Here is a 23,362-nt window from a genome sequence, read left to right on the forward strand (position 1 = left end):
TCTGATAGCAAGTGTGCAGGAGACTGTGAGATATTTATGACACCAGTTAAATATAGTTGCCCCAGAACTAGGTACCCAGCAGGAATGATAAAACACCTACCATTCCAACTTAATGTACTTGGAAACTGGGCCTAACATGTGGAATTGGAGTTTAAGCCATCAAATTCTGCATGTTTTGCCTTTTTCTGAGCCTTTCCCCTCTATAAGAGTTAGGAGGTTTGGCCTACTAAAATCTGTCAGAAGAACACAGAACGGATGTGAAAATTATTGTGCAACATAGAATTCCCATGCTATGCAACCTCATTTTTGCACAGGTAGTCGAATTTAACCCATTGATTATAATCAGGACCCTAATATCTAATCTGCGTTTGGTGTGCAGTTTTGATAATCATAAATCTGTTTGCTGACATTAAGAAATATTTTGCTGTAATACATGAAATTAATGACCAAAAAATTGATTTTGAGAGATAATATTCTAACCCTTATTCCTACTATTTCAGACATTTTTATATCCAAAATTTCACTTACTGCTTTAGAACATTTGTCAATATCGCTGTTTTCTGCTGTCATAAGTATAAGTTACGAAGAAAGCCAATAGCATTTCTAAACCACTTTAGAAGAGTGTAAACAATTGTAATAAAAAGCCGGTGCTTCTAACCTGACCCCCTTCCTCCTTCTTTCTCAAAGATGAGGTCGGAATCAGTTGCTTTTTATCCCCTGCACCAAGATACCTATTCACTTATGAAGGTCGTTTACCCCTGGTCCCAGCCTTTCAATTGCCCCCTCCCCCACACACACTTTGTCACTTGATGGCCAGTCCCCTTCCGCTTCCTCCTCCTCCCCCCTCTATACAGAGCAAATTAGGTTATGGTGAAATATCTTATCTTTCTTTGCTCTTGGTTGTTTGCTTAGTGGTGCCCCTAGTTCGGTATCTGCTTGCCTATGTATTTATCCATTCTCTTGTGCACACCATTCTATGTTCATCTCATGGCATGGTTCTCGCCAACAACGGTCATCATTATGGCAGATGGTTCAACAACTCGAGTTCTCCCAGGATCTATTTTATTACCTATTTGCATGGGAGGCTGTACATACATGCAGATTTATATCGTTGTGGCCTATATGATTTCACAGGTGGTCAATAGCAGAACCTAGGACAACCTCTTACTACGATATGGAAGAAACCGAGCCTGGGGAATATCAAAAGAGATAATTTTTTCTGAAAAGTAACACAGTTGTGTTAAAGCAGAATTTTTAATGAAACTATTAATGATTATTCATGTATGCTGAGTGTGGTGAGTGCACACATTTGAAGGTGCACTCACCAGAGTGGCCACCAGTGATCACGAAGTGTACTTATTAATGGCTTATTAATATTAAATGATGAACGTATGTTTGATTAATGTAGTAATATGTCATATTAGGGGTTATACATTACGCATTAGCTTTATTAATCATAAGGCCTTAACTTAGCAAGGTCTTGGCCTAGTTGCACAGCCTCATGTCAAGCTGTATTTCGTAATCAACTTACAAAATGGATGCTTAGAGAATTAAATTGTGATTTTCCACTGTGCTGACCAAGTGCTTGTAGCTAAAAGCCTTTCTCATGAGAACTGCCTGATAGGAGATAATGTATTTGTTAGTGAAACAATGTTTAATGTAATGTTTGTGAGACTGACTTTCCCAGGAGAAGACAATGAACATACTGACTAGAGTATAAGCTGCAACGATATTGTTACCTTATGAGCGCAATGACGAGAATGGAAGAGACCAGAACCAATCATCGACATGTGAACCATGTACTAGTAGAATTGCAGATTTGAGGGTTTCATTGGATTGAATACAAACATGCAATTCTTGAACCAATAGGGACATGGGAAGTCGTTTTAGGAAATCTAACTTAGCCAGTCATCACTAAGAGGAGATATTGCCATTATTTCCTTGACCGCCTTCAGAAGAGACATGCTTAACATTATTGCTTAAAGAGACTTTGGGGGTGATTTTAACCTTGTCCGCCAAGGTACCGCCGCCAAATGACCGCACCGCGGTCAAAAGACCGTGGCGGCCATTCAAACATTTCCTCTGGGCCGGCGGGCGCTCTCCAAAAGAGCGCCCGCCGGCCCAGAGGAAATGCCCCTGCAACGAGGACGCCGGCTCAGAATTGAGCCGGCGTAGTTGCAGGGGTGCGACGGGTGCAGTTGCACCCGTCGCGTATTTCAGTGTCTGCAAAGCAGACACTGAAATACTTTTTGGGGCCCTCTTACGGGGGCCCCTGCAGTGCCCATGCCATTGGCATGGGCACTGCAGGGGCCCCCAGGGGCCCTGCGGCACCCCCTACCGCCATCCTGTTCATGGCGGGTTTCCCGCCATGAACAGGATGGTGGTAGGGGGTGTCTGAATCCTCATGGCGGCGGAGCGCGCTCCGCTGCCATGGAGGATTCACTGGGGCAGCGGTAAACCGGCGGGAGACCGGCGGTTTACCCTTTCTGACCGCGGCTGAACCGCCGCGGTCAGAATGCCCTCGGGAGCACCGCCAGCCTGTTGGCGGTGCTCCCGTGGTCGGTGACCCTGGCGGTCACCGGCCGCCAGGGTCAGAATGACCCCCTTTGCCTTTTCTGAACTTTGATTCTGAATCCTGATGTCTAGCAGCTTGAACTGATATCCTAAGGACGAAGTCTCTCACAGCTTGCTGTTCCAAACTGAGGTATTCTGTCTATGATGCTGTTTGATATGTCTTTTTGCTTTTGTTTCTAGGTACCAACCGCTATTTTGATAGAGCAATAGTTAAATGTTTTCCAAACTTGTGTTGACTAAATTGTTTTGCAGTTATTCTTGCTATTAATTTTTACAGTAACTTTAGAATGCGTACTAGCTCAAGCTTTGATTATATTGCCATTCTTTCACACTTTGGTCAGCCAGTGTTGTTTCTGTATGTTTATCATTTGATTTTGAGATTTAGTTACATAACATTAGCATTGTTAATACAGGGAAATAAACTTTCTAACTTTTACCTAAAGGTGTAGTTATTCATAACTGCAAGGTCATGGTGTGTGCAAATTACTGACACCTATTGATTACTAATTGTATGAGGCTGGCCTAATATTATCAATTGTTATTGATTATTGATCTGCATGTACGGGATATATGGCGAGAAAACCTCGAAGTGAGTCAAAAGGTTCATTGATCTAGTCGCTTCTCCTTGTAAGTTTACTTATTAAGGTCCGACCCACTAGCAGTTGTCTTGCCATATGGTTTTGAATACACGTAGATAAGGCACAGCTGAAACTAGCGAGAAACACTGTGAGATCACTTCAGGTTTACTAAGGGGCAGGGACAGATCTATTTGATAAAGACTAATTGATAATTCTGCTAAGTGAGGTCACCTCCACGTTACTCAGTTGCCCAGATTTTCAACAATGCCTTTACTGATGTCATCTAATACAGGTGAAGATGGCACAGCTGTTCCCAACTCAAAGAGCACCATTGTGGCACAAATAAGGAATAATACTTCAGAATTTTTGGGGGACAATGTGGCACAGTTTCCACAAAAAAAGCCAATATACATACATGTAGCCAATAGACAAAATAGCCTTCACAAATAAAAAGTACTAGCACATGGTTCTAGCTAAAAAAAATGTAGAAACAATATTTTTGTGCTGGATGTGATTTTGCAGAGGAAATGTTTGGTGATGCAAGAATCACAGAAAAAAATAAACGGAAAAAGTGCAACATACAGCTTGGTAACAGGCTAAGTTTCCTATAATGAAGTGTTGTGTGTGACATTCTCGAAAAAATAAACTTAAGACCTATTTTCATTAAACCAATTTCAATTAATTTTTCATCTTGAATAGCATTTCAAATGATGACAAAACCAATCTGGCGAATGACCTTCTTAGTGAAAAGTCCATATTGCCTTCTTAAAAAAGATTTCCTGACCCTCTTCTGGGTAGCCGCTCATGAACCCCATTCCTCTTTCAGCCCCTTTGGAACACCAGCACTTCCTGCTTTTTGAGTTTTTTTGTCCTCGTCCTGTGTTCTCTTCTTACTGGGGGATTTCTTCCCTTGTATCCCAATGTACTGCCCTCTTACTCTTTATTCCCTGAAAAACCTCCTTCCTCCCCAATGTCTCACCACCTCTCGCCATCCTCAGTGCCATTTGAAACTTTTGGCCTTCAGTTCCCCTTGCTTCATTCCTAGCCTTTGAACCCCTATTAAACACACAAAGGGTGATGGGAGGATTGCTTGCAAATAGTCTAAGAACTGGCAATCAATCGGACAGCATTCCAACCCATATTTATTTGAGCCGCAATGCCACCTCAGAGTCAACACAGCCATGTGCAAATCAGACATGACCCATAGTCAACAGGAACAGTACAGCCCACACTCTCAAGCAAGGTCCTTTCTGAACCCGAACACATGAAACACATGACCTTTTTGATCATATTTGGGCTTCTTAAGTCGAGTGCAGCTTGGTTCCAGTGTCACAGAGATGATGAAACCCTCATCCCACACTTTCCATGATCCATTTTCAGTTTTCCGAAAATACCACTGGATTTATTATCATTTCATGTTCCCTTGTTTAGGAGGGGGCATCTACTTCTGATGAAGTGTCTGGTGCAGAAACCATTACATTGAGGTTTTTGGGTCAGTTCGAGGACTAAGCCAGGATCAACGTCTATCGTTCTGTCCCATTTCATAAATGTCCAGAAGCGAAGTCATGTAGCTTTGAATTTGTCCATCCTGCCATGGAGTGTTGCTGTCAATTTCTCAAGGGCATAAATATTCCACATCTTCTCCCCCCAGATATGTACAAAGTGTGGTAGGTTGTTTCCAAACCTGGGCTAGCACAAATTGTGCATGTATTAACAAATATGTGTTGAGTTGCCTCATGGTGTGGACAGCTGGTATTCACTATTTTCCCCAGGCCAGCCAACAATAGTGATAGGTTGTAGGGGATTGTTACTCCCCTTGTTACTCTGATATGTGAAATGGTACCTTTCCAGTGTGCCTGAATGACAACCACATACGCAGGAAAGCGCCGTTCTCACCACTATTTTTCCATCACATGTCTGGGCTATCAAACATTGCATGGAACAATGAAGGAGATACATACCAACAGGTAAGGAGCATTTTATTTATGCAGCACGCAGATGGAAGTCTTTCTCCTCCACATACCATGCAATATCTCTCAGTGTAAATCTCTCTCCCATTGTATCATGTGACTATGTTTAGCTTTTGGCTCAGATCTGTAATTGGCTGTTATGGCCAGGTTATCCCCTTTTGGTGCAACTTATTCACAAATATATTCTCTAATGGGCTTTTCTCCCAATGTGACCCTTCTGTCACCCCCATGGTCTACCCAATGTAGAAGTTGTATGATTCTATAGTCGCCCACCCTTCCCAACTGCTAATTCTGCTTGAGTATATATCTCGTTATCTGAGTAGAGGTCGCCCAGTGTTATAGCATCTGTTGCTTCTCCAACTGGTCAATATGTGGAAGCCATTGTTTGCATGGAGTAGAATCTGAGAATAATGTTGTTCAACATGAACGCAATGTTTGTTCTCCGGTTTGTGATTCCAGTGCAGGGAAGGGAGTAGCTGAGCTGCCTGAATATAGGATTGTATGTTCGGGAAACTCAGAACAGGTCACCTCTACTGTACTTCTTTAAAACATGGCTCTGGGAACTCTGTGGGCATGGTCCTTCCAAACATAGCACAGAAGCTTTTTGATATTTGACCAATCATTGTTTTTGTGAACCTTAGGCGGTCATTCTGACCACGGCGGTCGCCGCCCGCCAAGCGGTTCCCGCCGAAAGACCACTCCGCGGTCAAAAGACCGCGGCGGCCATTCTGGCTTTCCCGCGGGGCCGGCGGGTGACCGCCAGAAGACCGCTGGCCGGCCCAGCGGGAAAGCCCCTTCAACAATGAAGCCGGCTCGGAATGGAGCCGGCGGAGTTGCAGGGGTGCGACGGGTGCAGTGGCAACCGTCGCGATTTTCACTGTCTGCAAAGCAGACAGTGAAAATCTTTGTGGGGCCCTGTTAGGGGGCCCCTGCACTGCCCATGCCAGTGGCATGGGCAGTGCAGGGGCCCCCAGGGGCCCCACGGCACCCGTTCCCGCCATCCTGGTTCTGGCGGTGGACACCACCAGAAACAGGCTGGTGGGAAGGCGGTCGGAATCCCCATGGAGGTGCTGCAAGCAGCGCCGCCATGGCGGATACACTGGGCCAGCGGGAAACCGGCGGGAAACCGCCGGCTCCCCTTTTCTGACCGCGGCTTTACCTCCGCGGTCAGAATCGCCCAGGAAGCACCGCCAGCCTGTTGGCAGTGCTTCCGCCGCCCTCCGCCATGGCGGTCATGGACCGCCAGGGTCAGAATGACCGCCTTAGTGTTTACAGTTTGTGCCACATTTAGTAGCCTAGAAAAAAAAGTTCATCTTAACTAAAGTCAAACTCCCTAAATAGGATGTGTCAGGTTGACCCCAACGGTAGAGCTTCCTGTATAAAATTCTCAATATGGGCGGTATGTTGAACTGATACAGAATTGGTGTGGTGTTTGGTAGAATAATTCCTAGGTATCTTAGGGGCTCTCATAAACAAGCAAACCCATTTTGCTCAAGGATTGCTTGAGTAGCTTCAATGTTAGTTGCCATCCCCATTTCATAAGATTTTGTGTAGTTAATGAAGAAGCCAGATGCGTCAATGAAGTGAGCTAATTTCACCTTCAGCTGTGGGATAGAAGTCTCAGGCGCAGTCAGATGCACAAGAAATTGTGAAGCTCTTTACATCCATTCTGAGTAATTCTATTGGTCTCTAAGATATGTAGGTGGTAGGCACTGTGCCAGTGATGATTCCTCATTCCAGGATATCATCGTATATGTTAATTCCAGGACATCACCACTGATACTGGCTTTACTAATAAATAGCTAAATGCTTTATATATGCTTTACCTTTGGTGCGAGTTAAAACTTTGGTTAAAGGTGTCGGTGATTCAGTTCTTCATGGGTCATGGAGCATGTTTTAAACCAGAATTAGTGAGCGTATTAACATTATCATTTTTACATGTTATAATACATGTTCAATTGGCACTTTTTAATCATTGCCCAATGATCATTATATACGATCGCCCTTGGCTGGCTGTTGTAGTGGCCTCTGATTCTTTTCAGCTTTATTTGTGTTGGGTGTACTAGAGGTGCCACGGCTCTTCAGGGTACTCGCCAAGCTCAAAATAGTATTCGCCTCAGCCACCTCACACTTTCCCTGCTGAGAGCCCTTGAAGTGGAAGAGAAACCCTCACCTGTACAGAATGTTTTCATGATGGAGGTAAATGGTGACTTGATCAAACTCTGCATGTTTCTGAGTGGATGGCGAGATATGCTGGAAGAGTATCAAGATAGCATGTCTGAAGATGATTGGTTCTGGTTGACGAGCTGCTAGGAGGATTGCATTCTTGTGTTTGAAAAAGTGTAATCTGTAGAGAATGTTCGAAGTCAAGTTTTGTTTCTGTTGAAATGCTGAGTACACCCAATGCAGGTGATATGGGTGTAACGGTTCTGGTGTCAGATTTAGCTGTTGATGTGGTCATATTATGATGCAGTGCAGCACAGACAGCCTACCCAATCCACTAACATTTACTGGGAAGAGGGATCTGTAATCATGATGTTGTCATAACTGTTTATGTCTGGTTCTCTGCCACTCTAGGCTTAAAGTTCACGTGCTGTTAATCGTCTCTAAGCAGATCACCGGAGGAAAGGAAGGGGCAAAAAGGTTAGCCAAGGTTTCTTACTCCTATTGTTGAGGAAGTGAAGCCTCAGTGGCCTTTGACTAGTTGACTGCAGCCCTAGTCACAAGGAGCACCCCCCCTTCAACGTGTGTATTTTGAACGCCTGCAGCCTGTCCTGTGCTGTACTGGGCTATCAACGCAGGTGTGATGAGCTGCTGTTTCCATGGGTCCTCTTCGATTGCTCCAGCTACTGCCACAAAGGGGCCAAGCGAAAGTGTACCATGGATGGGTGAATGGCCTTCCTCTTTGGATGTTTCTTAGTAGTTGCGCCCGGCAGCCAATGGGAAGACCTACTGTTAAATTCAACAGCGATGGATGGTCAGCAAGTTGTGTAACACTGGAGCTGCTTTTATTCACTCTCTATTACCTTTGAGATTTTCTGACCAAACGTCAGGGGGGGCTGATGGAAGCCACCTTAGGGCAAAGGGGCTGGCTTAGATTCCCTAACTAAAACTCCTTGAGCCCGATAACCACTCAGGGTCTCAGGCTATCCTGAGCGCCGCTCAATGTCCAGTCACCATCCCAACTCCAACACATCTCCCTCCCCAGTCACAGCTTATCCATGGTGTGCAGCCTTACCTACTACCATCATGCCTCCCACATTATTGTACTCTTATTCAGAGCTGCCTTGCCCACTCTGCTGGTGGCAGCTTTCTTCCCTCAGTGCCGGGGCCGAGTGAAGCTCCAGAGCAAGGGGCTGCAATCTAGGCTGCTCCATTGCAGCCTAGTAATCACATTCTCATCTGGGAGCCTGTTTGTTTTGTCTACAAGGGTTCACATAGCCACATCTTAGTGTCAAGGAGGCCCCCCTGTCGGATTTTTGCTCCAGCACCGGTGAGTCTGCCGCTACATACCGTGGCAGGGAATCATGGATCTGAAGTCATGCAGGACCCATCTTCCCAGGTACATGACCCAGGCACATCCCTATAAACTGCATCTTAATAGAAAAGAAGTCGCAATCTAGACTTTGACATGAATGTGATACAGTATAGTGTAAATATCCACCCACCACGGTATCTGAGAGCTGTACATTGCAAGTTGAAAACAATGAGTCAAATCATATATTGACCATGCTGGCATTCAGAAGACTGCATGAATAGTACTGAATAGAGACTAGGCAACCTAACAAGACGAGGTAGGAAGAGCGGGAAAACTAGTTCATTTTTATTTAATGGAACAGTTATCTTCTGAGGGCCTTCTGAAAGCAAGATTGTTATTGTGAATGTTTTACTGCTAATGCATTTTTTTCAATGAGATTGTGTTGCCCTTGGGAAACTTTGTATATTTTTATAACTAAGTTAATATGAGGAAAAGGTTAAACTGGCGACATACATGGGCTGCACGGTAAGGAAATTTTGAGGCTGAAGGCAGTGGAAAGAACTAGAAGTTGCGTAAAGTTAATATCTGCAAACATGACAGACGTCAATAGCTGTAAAACTGGAGACATCTAGAAATAAAGAGTGAGACATTCCGGGAGGCTGACGGGTGGAAATGATTGGAGAAGCATGGTGGAAAAATCAAGACATCTGTAGGCATAGAATTGGAGACATCTATAGACAGTGGCTTGCAAATACCTGATTGAGGAGCAGTACTGGTGACCGTAGGCTCAGAAGTCTGTGTTTTTTGAAGTTCCCTGGAGGGGTAATCTGGAGAAACAGTTGTGGCGTGTTTGGAGGCTCGACTGACTAAAGGTGTTGTGGATGTCTGGTGCGAGACGTTCACCAACGAATGGTCAGCCAAGGCAGTTTGTGGTTCTGTGATAAATGTAGTCTGTCCAGATTGTTCGGGAACCGTGGAATTTAGAGGTTGCTTCCGTGAGAGCACTGTAAAATAAAAGTATATTTTCATATCACATTTCACCTTGAAAGATACATAGTGCAACAGTGGCGCCCGGCAGATTTAGGAGGGAGGGGGACAGGCGGGAAGCACACACACACACTAATTTTTTCACACACAGACATGTACGCACATCAATTAACACCACTCATACCATTCAAACATGCACACACGTATGAACCAAACTATCATTTTAAAACATCACACACACACTCATTCTTTCACAGACGCATGCATGCACATCCATTAACACTCATAACATTCAAACATGCACGCATGCACCAAACATTCATTTTAAAACATCACACACACTCATTCTTTCACACACACATGCACGCTTGCACACACATCCATTAACAATACTCAAAGCACTCAAACATGCATGCACGCACCAAACATTCAATTTAAAACATCACACACACTTACCTTCAGCCTCCAGGTCCCAGGAGGGATGGGACTGCTGCCTTTGGTCAGCCAGTGAGGGAAGGCAGCAGTCCCAGCCTCGTCACAGAGTGGGATGGGGTCAGTGAGACAGCTGACCCCACCCCACTCTGTGACGAAGTGTCACTGATTGACACTCGCCCTGGGTGCTTCAGGGCTTAAACCTGAAGCACCCAGGTCGAAGTCAATGGGTGACGCGTTCCTCGTCACCCAGGGGAGGGCCTTGAGGCACCTTTGCTGAGCCGAGGAGGTCACGCCCATTAGAGCTGAGACCTCTTCACCCCAGCATAGTTCAGCTCAGGCAGCCAGGAGTCTGCGCAAATCGCGCATGTCTCACTACTGGCTGTCTGAGCTGAAAATGAAGAGTGTCTGTCAGGCTGGCCTTTGTTCAGCCTGACAGACACTCTTCATGAGGGACAAAAGGTGGGGGGCGTGGAACCTCCGCCCTAAAGGACGGGCCGCAACTGTAGTGCAATAAGGGTTTACTTGGTGTAAATCAGATGTAGAATGACATCCATAAAGTAATGATAGCTGTCTCTCATATATCAATATCTTAAATATCTTACTTGATCTGGATAAATTTACAACACAATAATATTCCAATTTATTAAGAGATTCAATAAAATCGAATAACGCAATAATGTTGAACATAAAATGAATTATATTTGCAATTGTTAAAAAGATGTTAAAAAGGATGTGGTCCTATAATTGTGGTAATGTATTGACAGTGGGGACACAGGCAAGAAAATAAACTTAGCATTCCAACACATTGCAATTTAGAAACTTGGCAGAGTCAACGTGTAGGCAAAAAGGATGATTATGCACAATCAACATCCCATCTTCACAGTTTCTTAACAATCCCTCAGCAGTGAGGTGATGGACTTCATCATGAATAGAATCCCACATTCTTGGCAAACATTTGTCCAACTCATTTTTCCATCAGCCTTGTTATCTTTCAAGCCATGCATGTATTCATTTAAACTATTTCTAAAGTGTAACACTTATCCCCACAGGGATATCACGGTGCTAGCTAACTTTAAACCCTTTGGCCAATTCACAAACGTTTATAAGTAAAATAGCCAGGTCTTTAATCTCTTCCCAAACCTGGATTGGACTGAAGTCAGACAATGAACGATGATCAGCAGGTAGTAAGTTCCAATGAGCAGCTCCCACATGAGTGAAAGAACAACCACCCATTCTGTTTTTTTAAAACATTTGGCCTTAACCAATGCTAATTTGACAGACCACAGAGCCTCTAGTAATCCACTCAGCTACGTAAAATGACTGGGCCAGTATTGTAAAGTGCTTTGCGGACATAGAATGACATCTTACGTTTGGCCCTCTTGCAACTGGCAGCCAGCGAGGATTATGTAAACAGAGCGATGCTGAGCTGTTTTGGGCGCTATTACATATGAGTCTAACTGCAGCATTTTGGATAGCCTAAAGCCCAGTGAAAAAAAAAAACTACCATTCCCAGATATAGACAAAAAGGACAGAGATGGACAGAATGCTGAATAAGGTAAACATTCACCCGTAGTCACAAAATCTGGATTTAATCCACAATTTCTGTGCCCACCATACCGCCCCAGTTTGGGCTCAGCCATATGCAAATCAGTCTTGACTCTGTTCCCTATGGAAACAGTCCAGCCTGAACTGCCAGGCCAAGGACCCCGTGGATCGGAAACAAGCATCCTGGGGCCAGTTTCGGAGTATCACTCCTCGTCAGCCAGGCTAGCTTGAATGCAGCTGCGCAGTGAGAACGGGACCCCAGGACAGGCTGTGTTCTCTTCTTTCCACTGTCATGGACATCACATTTGGGGTTCTATGTGCATCTTTTGTCAAGGCATACATGGTACCGTTGCACTACATTTTAGTCACGAGCAACACTGGTTTCCACATGCATATCAATTGCACTGAGTTGTACCCCAGATTCACAAACAATCTAGCCACAATATTAGGTTGGGAAGTGCCTCTTACATAACCAAGGCCGGATGCATTAGGAAAGACTTTATCAAAGAAAAGTCTTCCGTTTCAATCAGTCTGCTCCCAAATAAATGCAGTTGCCTAAAAAACCTTCAACCATCGTAGACTGCTGTGGGAAACACAGTTCACACTACATTGGCCAAAAAGCTCTATTTTTCATAGTGCTGACAACCTAAGTAACATTTCCCCACATTGCCAGCCAACCACTTGTTTGTTTTCCTCAACCACTTTCAATTGGTCTCTCACAACATATTTGCATTTGACATTCATGAACGAAAGGTTTGGCAGGACCGCACATTATTTACTATCCTTAACCCTCTGGCGCTTGCTGCCCTACTACCTCAAAATCTAATAGGAACCTCTATGTTTTTGGCACAGGATGGGAACCTATTACTTCATATCAGTCTATTGTCTCACCACAAAGTATGGAGGAGAGTTTTAATTGACATGAGTGACTGGTGTTTATTCCTGCTGTTGTTTCCATGATGAAAATATCAGTGCCGATTAGTAAAACACAAGGTATCAAACAGACTACATGGAGTACTCACCATTGCAAATGATTCCCACATCTTCCCTGTGGTCACAGTCATGACGTCCCCAGCGCTCTGTGTTGCACTGACTCAGGGATGCTTCATACCCGTAACAGGAAAATGCATCTGTCCAAATTGGTCCGAATCCTTGCCCAAAAAATATCGAAAAGGCCACCACAGATCCGCAGCCCAGCTCTTGGCAAACAACTTGAGCATCGAGAACATTCCAACCATCTTTGCAAACTGTGCCCCACTGCTGGTCATAGTAGACTTCCAAACGCCCCGAACAGCCGTTAGTGCCACCTGCCAGCCGGACCCTGAAGGTGTCTACAAAAAGAGAGGGGCACGTGGTTAGTATTCACTTATTTGTCATGGAGTGAAAAAGGCATGATTTGATTAAATACATTATGTACTAGTGCAAAAGAGAAGCAAGTGTTTCTCTTGCTTGTGTGATGGGTAATATGGAATGGAACAAACATGTCTGCTCCATTTTCTTGTCACACAAGCAGTGCACATTGTATGTAATCAGCCACTTGAGGCTTTGTCATAAACACAATGCACAAGTGCAGAGCTCCAATATTGTCGTCAATATAACTGCCCATAGTACCTAATAATAACAATGATTTGCTGCACAGTATAGAGCATCTTCCATGATTTGCTGTGCAGTATCCAGGAAGCTCCAGAATATACTGTTCAGTAGCAAAGAATGTCCAGGATTCTATATCCCGGAACCTCAGGAATTTGCTGTACAGCACTCAGGACGCTTTAGGACTTGCATTTTAGTATTCAGATAACTCCAAGACTTCCAGTACAGTTGACTAATAATTGTTGCAGTAATATAGTTGTTGTTGCATAATCACAAGTCATGCGCTTCAGTACAATAAGTCTTAATGCTACTCTAGACAGTCTATGAAGGGGGCTTCACCTGTACCGCACCTTGCTACTAATAATGCTGACCGCAGTGTTTGGGAGACATCCATTAAACACATATATCAGCAGTTGATCGAACCACACAATTCATATGTTCATTGTCTACACGATTACCCATTTGTTCTTCATTAGATAACTTATAAAACCTGCAAATAGGCACACACATAGTATGTATGTATTTAGTTTGAGCTTCAGGAAGACCAACAGACATCTTGATTTGATCGAACACAAAGTATTTTTAATAGTGAAGAAAATAATCTTCCAAGAGGTTAGTCGACAAGTGTTTCATTCCTGCTTGGTACATTTTCAAGGCTGTAAAAGAGTTTTTTTTTTTTAAATTCACAGCTACTATAAAAATTAGGGCTGCAAAGCTTAGCACCCATACACTGGTGCAATGCTTATCTGCAACAACATGGGTGATACACGTAAAGGAGCTTAAAACAGTAAACAAAAAGTACTTTAAGTTCCAACATAGCTAGTAACAAGTTAAAACAGAAATCATACATAGTACTGCAGCACAAGAAATAATTAGTGATGAGAATATCAGTACATACAATCATTGCACAAGTGGTAATGCATGCATTTTGACGGGAAATGTACAATGTAAAAAAAATACAAAACACATGGCTGAACTCCTTAAGAAAGTGACACCTTATTCGCAGGTGAGAGTAGAAGAGCTAAGGATGCAAAAACTACAGATATGATTTAAAGACGATTTCGAGTTAATGAGCATTGCGAAATCTACAAAGAAATATAATAGACATGAAAAAAATATATAATAACAGTCGTGTTCACACAAAAACATGCTGCTTTTAATAAAACGTTGTGTTCACTGGCTGAAACTATTACTCCTTTGCTAAGCAGACAAATAGCATTTGTTTGCCTATTTGCAAACTGTATACGTTGTCTAATGAAGATCAAACGTGTTAACATAAGGTCAATGGACACATGATTTAAAAGTGAACTTCCGTTAATAGTGAACGCTGCCGTTTGAGGTCTCTTGTGCACCGGCCTGTCCCGTGTGCAGTGCACATGGGGCAAGCCGGTGCACAACAGGCCTGGCAGCTTTCGCTGCCTATGGCCCTGGCCTGAAGTCAGCCAGGGCCGTAGGCAGTGAAAGCTGTTGTTTAAAGTCTCTTGTGCACCGGCCTGCACATGGGGCAGGACAGTGCACAGCAGACCTGACAGCTTTTACTGTCTACCCTAGCGCAGCGAAAGAAAGCTGTCAGACTCTGGGAACTCCGTCCAGGCCTCATAATAATTTCACAATTCTTTACAAGGTCCTGCTAAATCCATTAATTTAAACTTGAGCAAAACCTTTGATGGCTGTAGCATAGAGGAGGCAGGTTTAATTTAGGAGACATTTGTTAAGCATTTATCATTAACATAAATAGTTAAAAAGTAAAAACATTACACAGTAAAAATACCACTCCAATTTATAAAAATAGAGAAATGTTAATGAACAAATAGACACCATAACAATAATAATCCAACAAGGGGAACTGTGTTTAACATTTGAATTATGTTATAGTGCCAAAAAATCACAAAGCATCAACTGTGGACAACTGGATGTTTTAGACCAGGTCAAAGTCAAAAAGTCAAAAATTTAAGGCTGACGTGATGGAGCGCAGGTCCGATACAGAGACCAGGTGCGACCCAGTCAGAAGTTTTAGTTTTTGACTTAGTCTCAGAAATAGAAGTCAAAGATCCTGAGCGGCTCTGGCTGAGATGGGTTCCACAATGCTGGAAAGCCATTGGATTAATTCCAGGTGAAGACTATGGGGGTTATTACAACTTTGGAGGAGGTGTTAATCCGTCCCAAAAGTGACGGTAAAGTGACGGATTTACCACCAGCCGTATTACGAGTCCATTATATCCTATGGAACTCGTAATACGGCTGGTGGTATATATGTCACATTTGGGACGGATTAGCACCTCCTCCAAAGTTGTAATAACCCCCTATGACTTTTGGCATGGAAAGGTCTGAGCAGGAGAGAATAAACATTCATACCCAAGTAAAGTCCTTCATCAGCCAAGTACTTCTGGCACCTCGCCGCTAAAGATTTCTACCTCTGAACGTAGAAACTTTTTTGGAGCTTGGATTTCTGCAGTGGGACAAGGCTGCTAGCTGTAGCAGAACAGAGCTCTGTGAGGCCAGATGTCTTATCCGTGAATCTTCGGACCAGCAGCAATGCACCTTCATTGGATTGATTTAGCATTAAAGTAAAAATCCTTGAAAATGTCTTTAAATTTCAGCTTTTTGTGTTAGGCTGGAGGTATGCACTTTGACACTTATCCAAGTCCCCCAGGACATTAGGGAAACCACCTTGGGTCAGGACTCACTCCAGGGGAAGCCACTAAGAGGGCCCAGGGCAGGTCCAGTGTAACTAGCCAGATGGATTCTTCAGGAATCTTCAGCTTTTGTGTCCCTGTAGCTTAGTAGGTCAGCCAGCTGACACATGTAGTCCACTTCTCATTCATTGGTACAAGTGGGAGCAGGTCCTGTCCTGGGGGCCTCTCTTCAGAGGTTCAGCAGCAAATGCACTTCTTTTGTCTTCCACAGGTCCAGATGTATTCTGAAGGGGCCAGTGAGCGTGCCAAATGCAGCCAATGGCCAGCCTGTGGGTAGTGGAGACCCCTAGCCACTCCCTAAACAATGAGGTAAAAGTTCCTAAGGGTTCCCTACCCACTTTTGCAACACTTCCTATGTGTTTTAAAGTAATCTATTTCACAGTGCTCCTCTCTACCTAAAACCAACGTGTCAGATCCTGTCTTCCCTTGTGCAGAGTTCCATGTGCCCACCTGAAGGTGTGACTCTGTTAATGGGCATAGCCCATGTGTTTTTGTTGTCACTCAAAACGAGTTCTGGGGCAGCCCCTTTCCCACTGGGGTTGGTGCCTGTGTGGCCAGCAGCACAGCTAAAAGGGCAGTCCTACATGTGAGCTACCTCGCGTATGACAGAGCAGATACCGTTTGAGATGGCCATCATGTCAGGGGGAATAGCATCTCCCAATAACCAAGTCCTTTGTCCACTGTCTGGGAGTAATACATATCTCACCACATGAGAGACATTAGCAGTCCGGTGACACTGAACACTGGCAAAATGGCTCCTTTGACTTAGACAGGAAAATGACAACTACCCCTAAAAGTGGCATTTTTAAAACTGTAATTTAAAATTTGGCTTGATAATTAGTCCAGATTTTAAATTATCATTAAAACAAGTCCTTGAATAATTTTTCCAGCTAGTCGCAATATGAAATTATGCACTATAAGGTGTTATGATGTTACCCAGTGCTTTTTTTATGGGACAGACAGTCATGCCACAGTGAACAATCATTTCAGAGATTTTTCACTGCCTGGTCCTGTAAAACACATGTCCTACTTTTTAATCACTATGCACCCTGTACTTTGGGCAATTAGGGCTTACTTAAGGGGTGACTTATAAGCAATACATTGGAAGGTTTACACCTGCAAAAAGGATTATTTTGACAGGTGAAATTGGCGGTTTAAAACTGCACACTTAGGCTGGAGTGGCAAGCCTTGGGTCATGTTGTACATGGTCACTTTAGTGGTGATACAATAAGTCCATCAGGCCACTAGTGACATTTTAAATTATAGGCCATGTTTGCTCGGGGTACCATATACTAGAGACTTAGGGGGTCAGTGTAACCCTGGCGGTCCGCGACCGCCAGGGCTAAAATGACGGAAGCACCACCTACAGGCTGGCGGTGCTTCCCTGCCCATTCCGACCGTGGCTGTAAAGCCGCGGTCGGAAAACCGGGTCCGGCGGTTTCCCGCCGGATTAACCCCGGTTGGGCGAATCCTCCATGGCGGCGCTGCTTGCAGCGCCGCCATGGGGATTCCGACCCCCTTCCCGCCAGCCTGTTTCTGGCGGTTTTTACCGCCAGGAACAGGATGGCGGGAACGGGTGTCGTGGGGCCCCCTAACAGGGCCCCAGCATGATTTTCACTGTCTGCATAGCAGACGGTGAAAATCGCGATGGGTGCAACTGCACCCATCGCACACCTGCAACACCGCCGGCTCTATTCGGAGCCGGCTTCAGTGTTGCAGGCCCTTGGCGGGCGCCCGCCGGTCCAGCGGGAAAGTCAGAATGGCCTGCCGCCCGCCTATGTAGGAATGACCCCCACAGTGTGTCATTTAGGGTTTTTAACCACTCTAACAAGTTATTAGGGCTCAGAGCACATGCACTGTGGCCCGTTTAGCAGGATCCAGTGTGCAGAGTCCAAAAAACAACACCATCCATTACAAAAATCGGGATGACGGTTCAAAAGAGGCATTTTCTCACAGGTCACTACTTAACTTGGAAGGAGGTAAACAGATGAATGTGTTAAAACTATAAACCTCTTTATGGTTGACCTCTTGATGTAGCAGTGAGTATAGTAGGGTCTGGTTGTTGAGATACTAAGGATGTGACTCCCCACATGTGCTGTTGGGACCGAGAGTTACTAGACTCATTGCTACCTCAATGGAGTTTTGTTTGAATATGTCTTTGGTTGAGGAACAATGCAGCCTAAAAACAGGCTCATTGGAGTTATTCAAGGACCTATTTTATAGCTTCCATGTGCATGGATGTTGCTGCCATGAGACGCATTGCAACATTTGCCTGTTGAAAAGAAGGACATGTTTGGAAGACAGAGGCAATATGATAGTGAATTGAAGGAAGCTTCATAAGTGTGGAGAACTTTCCCACAATAAAAGTGATGCATGTGTTTCTGAAACGTATCATCTAGCTATTATGCAATTGTTGTGCATGAAAGTCCTCTTACTTGCAGGATCTTGTTGTGGGGTTACTCGAGCAATACACTGTGTATAATTCTGTTGTGTATACATCAGAGATGTGCACAATCACTAGGTGTGCATACTGCTATCCATACATCTGACACACGTGGACTGCTCCCAGAGAGTTGCTGGTGATTACATTTCCATATTTGTACACTAGGGTGCTTGAAAGTTTCACACTAGGCAACAACTCTGGCAGTAACGTCAGCTGTGTTGATGCTGACATTTCAATACTAAATAAGATCTAGATGAGGCCAAATTGCTGGTAGAACAGATAATGGTGGACAGGTTTATTCCTATTCCTTGAAAAGCTAATATTAACAGTTAGAAGCCATTTGCGAAAAAGTTAGTATTATGCAGCAGTGCCTTCAGTGTCATTTATACTTTGCCCTGTTAATACATTTGGTTGTATTATCCTAGCAAGTGAACTGTGTTGGCTGTTTTAGGATACAAAGAAATCTACTTTCAGGTGTAAAACCCTTAACTTAAAACATATTGTGATAATAATTTCACAAACTTCCTCAGGTTCGCAATCATATACTCTTATATACAACAACAACGCTCAGGTGTTGTATACAACAGTGGAAAAGAGACCTTAAAATCTACTTTGAAGAGATGAAGAGCTATGGAGGAACTATGAAACAAGGAAACTCTTTCCTGTGCTTTAATTTGGTAAATATGATAAGTATTTAACACTTGTGGTTGAGTCAATTTCCATTACTTATCCCCTTCATGTGGCAAACCTCAATTTCGGTGCGAGCACACAATGGGACCCAGCAGTACGCTGTGTGAGAAGCAGGATGAGTGCACTCTAGACATTACTCTCACAGTGCTCATTTTCTTTCTCTTTGATTTTCTGCCTATGAAGCACTGTGCATGGCCATGTTCATCTGCCTGCCCGTGTGTGAAGCCACTGTGGTTAAGTATTATTCCATATCTAACAGGTTAAAATGCAAAACATTACTGCACCTCCATTTTTCCTTTCCTCTCCTGGTGAATCAACAAAATGTTGGCAGAGGCGGAAAAGGGTTTTCATCCAATATGCTGTAGTATGTGGTACCTCTCTTGCTGCTGACAGATTATGTTTTTACTCATGCATTGTTTGGGGGCTGAGGGACAAGAAGTATTCAAACACTTACCTGAGTTATCTGCATAAGAGGCAAATAGGCTAATGAATATGAAATTTGTCTTACAAAACTTGATTTACACTATTTACCAAAGTTAAGCTCTGTTTCAGGGCATATCATTTTGGAAGAATAATGCTAAATTTGGGGAGTCTGTAAAAGCTTATATTTCTAGTCTAATGAAACTTGCTTCAACCTTTAATTTTGGATCAACAATGATAAGAGGTTGCCTGACCAATTCATGTTAGGTTGTGTCTTAGATAAAGCAAGGAAGGCTTTGTGGTTAAAAGATAAACCCACTCCTAATGAAGTGGTAACCACTGCGAAGTCATGTGAGCATTCACAAGCATGTGTGGAGATCATTCGTAATCATAAGCTCACTGAGGAAAAAACTAAAGGTACAACTTTTGCTAGGAGAAAACAAGAATTGAAGGTCACAAAGAAACCTCAAATTAAATGTTTTAGTTGTGGTAATATGGGAAATGTAGCAAATTTTAAAGAGTGCTGTAGATCTGAAAAAAATTAAGAAAAAAGTGATTGAAGTATTGTGAGACCCTGATGATGAGTGTAATGAATTTGTTTTGCAAATTAAATATAAAAAAAAGTGTAGCTCAATGGGCCGCATGTGAGTGTATTATTTGATTCAGGTGCTAAGATAACCCAAATACTGAGGAAATTCTTTCAAGAAAAGCTAATAAAGTCAGTAAAATTGATGAAACCAGATACTAAACCTAAAAGTATCCAGGGCAACCCATCAAGTTAATGGGTTATTTTGGGCCACTGTAGAATTACAGGGTAGAATCGTTCTAACAAAAAAGTATGTGTCAGTGAAGGGTGATTCATTTCTCAGCTGGATTCATCAAAATTACTTGTCAGTTTACCTTGATCCAAATGAAACACCTTCTGTGAGGGTGGAAGAAAATTGGGTTGCTAGGGATGGTATAATGGGATTGAATGAGTGTGAAAGATCTGAAAAACTTTACAATGTAAACAAGTTTACAGAAGCCTTTAGGAAAGAGCTATGTCACCTAAAATGATGTGCATTGCATAAAACTTAGACCTGTTGTGAGTCCAAAAGTTGGTAAAGTGAGAAATGTTCCAATGATGATTAAAGATGCTATGAAGAAGGAGTTGGAGAAGCTGCTTAGGGTGGTGTGATTCAAGAAATTGAAGCCTGAGTATGGGTGTCACCTCTGGTCATGGCTCGAAAGGCAAATGGAGAGATGGGACTATGAGTGGATCCGAGAGAGTTGAACAAGGCTATTGTGGCAGATCGCTATCCCTTACAACGTATTAGTAAGATGTTATGTTGCAAGAAATAGTAAGACATAGCACCCAGTGTGTTGTGCTGACATTCTAATGTTGACAGACATATCTTAGAGTGTTTGTTGCTGTTCACTCCAAAACAGGAATGTTTATGTTCAAAAGATAGGGATTGCATTAGAGCGGCTCGAGCGGTCAGACACTTGATGGATGGGGTCTCTGTATTGGATGGAAGATACTATAATAAAAAAGATTATACTACTAAAACTCATTTGAGTATCTATCCATATCAACTTCTTGGAGTAATGTAGCAGAGGAGCACTTTGAGAGAAAGGTTAGCACTGCCAAATAGCAGGGCACAATAACATATTTAATATTGCACTCAATGTTACTGCTGAGGCATAAGATGAGAGAGGTGGTTGGAAAGGGCTTGACTGGGATTCTGCCTAAGAGGTTATATGTTACTGTTCAGACAGAAAAATTCTCAGTATAGTGACAGAAAAGTACCTCTTTCTTGAGTGTGACAGCTGCATGAATATCTTGATCTCTGATTTACTGATTTGTGTTCATGAGTGAACGTGAATACATGTGCACCATGACATAGGCCTAATTCATGAGAATGAGTTCTGCTTAGACTGTTGGGGTGGGAGCTGCACCAATGCTACTGTTGTGAAAGTAGATGGATACTTGGAGTCAAGTGCAACAAGTGCAGTGGTGGCAGCATACCCATTTTGTGCTCAGTAGAGTCAGTAATGTGAACTCAACTTTTTACCTGTGCCACTGGAGTGCGGACTACTAGCCCAATTGTGTAAAGTTCTGTGGCTGTGTACCTAAATCACTCTTGGCATCAATGGTTTGCGTGTAGCACTGGATACAGCGTGATATTTGTGTGTATGTGCTGGGTTGCATGTATGTGCTTGTGTTGGTACATAACATGAAGGCTGTTCTTTCCATTTTGGAAATGTCCAGGCCCTGGAAAGGCTGCAGGGGTGAGGAATGCATCACCCAGACAGGAGATGTGCATTGCTGACATTCCTTAGGACTGGGGTGGAATCACACACTGAAGGGCGAGAGCAAACCCTGTGAACAGTTAAAATGCTGCCACCTTCCTAACACCGCCACCAACATTCGATGCTGCCAAAGGCAAAATGTTGGTGATAGTTGGACTACTTGAATAGAGACAAAGAAGCTTTAAATCTCATGTTCAATCCAACGCTGAATATTGGTTACGAAGTCAAGAATGACAAAGAGTTGGTGAAAGCAGAGACAAATTTGTTGAGAGACTGGATACACTCATCAAACACTGCAGGTGTAATGGATTCAATGGTGAAGAAGCAATACATTTCAGAGTTTTTGATGAATGCCTGTCAGACTCACTCAGATGATGAATGCTGAGAGAGAATCTTAGGGCCAGATTTACAAGGCCCTAGCGCTTCCTTGCTCCACATTAGCGTAATTATTTGTACACTAATGTGGGTCAGCAAGGTAAAAATAGCAGCACCACATTTACAAAGTGGCACAATGCATGCATTGCACACTTTGCAACACCTTGCACCACATTATGCATGCACCAGGCATAATATATGCAAGGGTGACACAAGGGGACCCGTAAAAACTGAGTATAGAAACCGACAAAGCTCAAAGCAGATGTTAAAAGGACCAACCCATTGCAATCAAGGTTCCTCCTTGCACTTTGGTCCACTAGCATCAGACTTTTTGATGCTAGTGGAGCAAAGCGCCACAGTAGTGTCAACAATTTTGATGTTATCGGCCTAATGTGCGCCATGGTGCGCCGTAATGTAAATACAGCGCACCCATGGTGGCGTGCGGTGGGGAGGCACAAGATAGGTGGTGCATCAGTACTGGTGGGCCAGAATCTTGTAAATCTGGGCCTTAGTTTTGAGCAAATTCTCATGGCTGCTAGAGCTGAAGAGTGTGATGATCAGCAAGCTGGGTACATGGATGCCGAAGATCCCCAAAGTGAGTCATTCATGAATATGAAAAGCATGCAGAAAGACAAAAATGAAGGGCACAAGGTGATGTCTCCAAAGAAAAATAAGTTGTATTTCTGGTGTGGATTGTTGTTTCCACATTAAGGTAAATGTCATGTTTTGGACAGATATGCATGTGTAACAGTTTACAAGGCGAAGGAAAAAGTAAGTGTGTCACGAAGAGATGACAAAATGCTGACCAAAAGGTTCTAGAAACAAGGTTCAACACATGAACACAAAGCCAAGCGACAACATCAGTTAAAACAAATTGACACCAAACAAAGTTGATTGTCATCTAAATCATTGTCACAATGTTTGTCAGTATCAGTATCAAGGGAAAGTAAAGAAGATGATTGTGCAATGCCGATGTTTGCCTCAGAAAAATGTGCACATGTTGGACTGGCCGAAAGTAATATAAAGTTCCAGTTAAAGAAAAGTCAACATGACAAATTACTAAGGTCATTCAAACATTGTCTGAAGATTATGATGAAAATAAATGGATGTTCCAAACCTTTCGTCATCGACAGTGATGCATGGATAAATACGGTGCCTGAGGAGAAATATAATGAACTATCTCCATTGCCACGGCTAAAGCCATTGAAGACTAAAGTGTATACATGGGCTGCATCAACACCCTTGAATAGTAAATGTTCATTTGTAGCAACAGTGGAACATAAGAAAAC

The 23,362-nt window shown here is 43.3% G+C and overlaps 1 protein-coding gene across 6 annotated transcripts in view; it reads right to left on the reverse strand.

Annotated features, from left to right (window-relative positions):
- The window catches only part of LOC138246189 (scavenger receptor cysteine-rich domain-containing group B protein-like), a 390,419-nt gene that overhangs the window by 13,260 nt on the left and 353,797 nt on the right, over positions 1-23,362 (reverse strand). For all 6 annotated transcript variants that reach the window (XM_069200523.1, XM_069200520.1, XM_069200524.1 and 3 more), the window contains 2 exons: positions 12,590-12,898; positions 9,356-9,604 (listed from right to left, as the gene is read on the reverse strand). In XM_069200523.1, coding sequence (XP_069056624.1) covers positions 9,356-9,604; positions 12,590-12,898 — 558 coding nt within the window. The remainder of the gene's footprint in view (positions 1-9,355; positions 9,605-12,589; positions 12,899-23,362) is intronic.

Source organism: Pleurodeles waltl, chromosome 7 (genome assembly GCF_031143425.1).
Source record: "Pleurodeles waltl isolate 20211129_DDA chromosome 7, aPleWal1.hap1.20221129, whole genome shotgun sequence".
Taxonomy (NCBI): Eukaryota; Metazoa; Chordata; class Amphibia; order Caudata; family Salamandridae; genus Pleurodeles; species Pleurodeles waltl.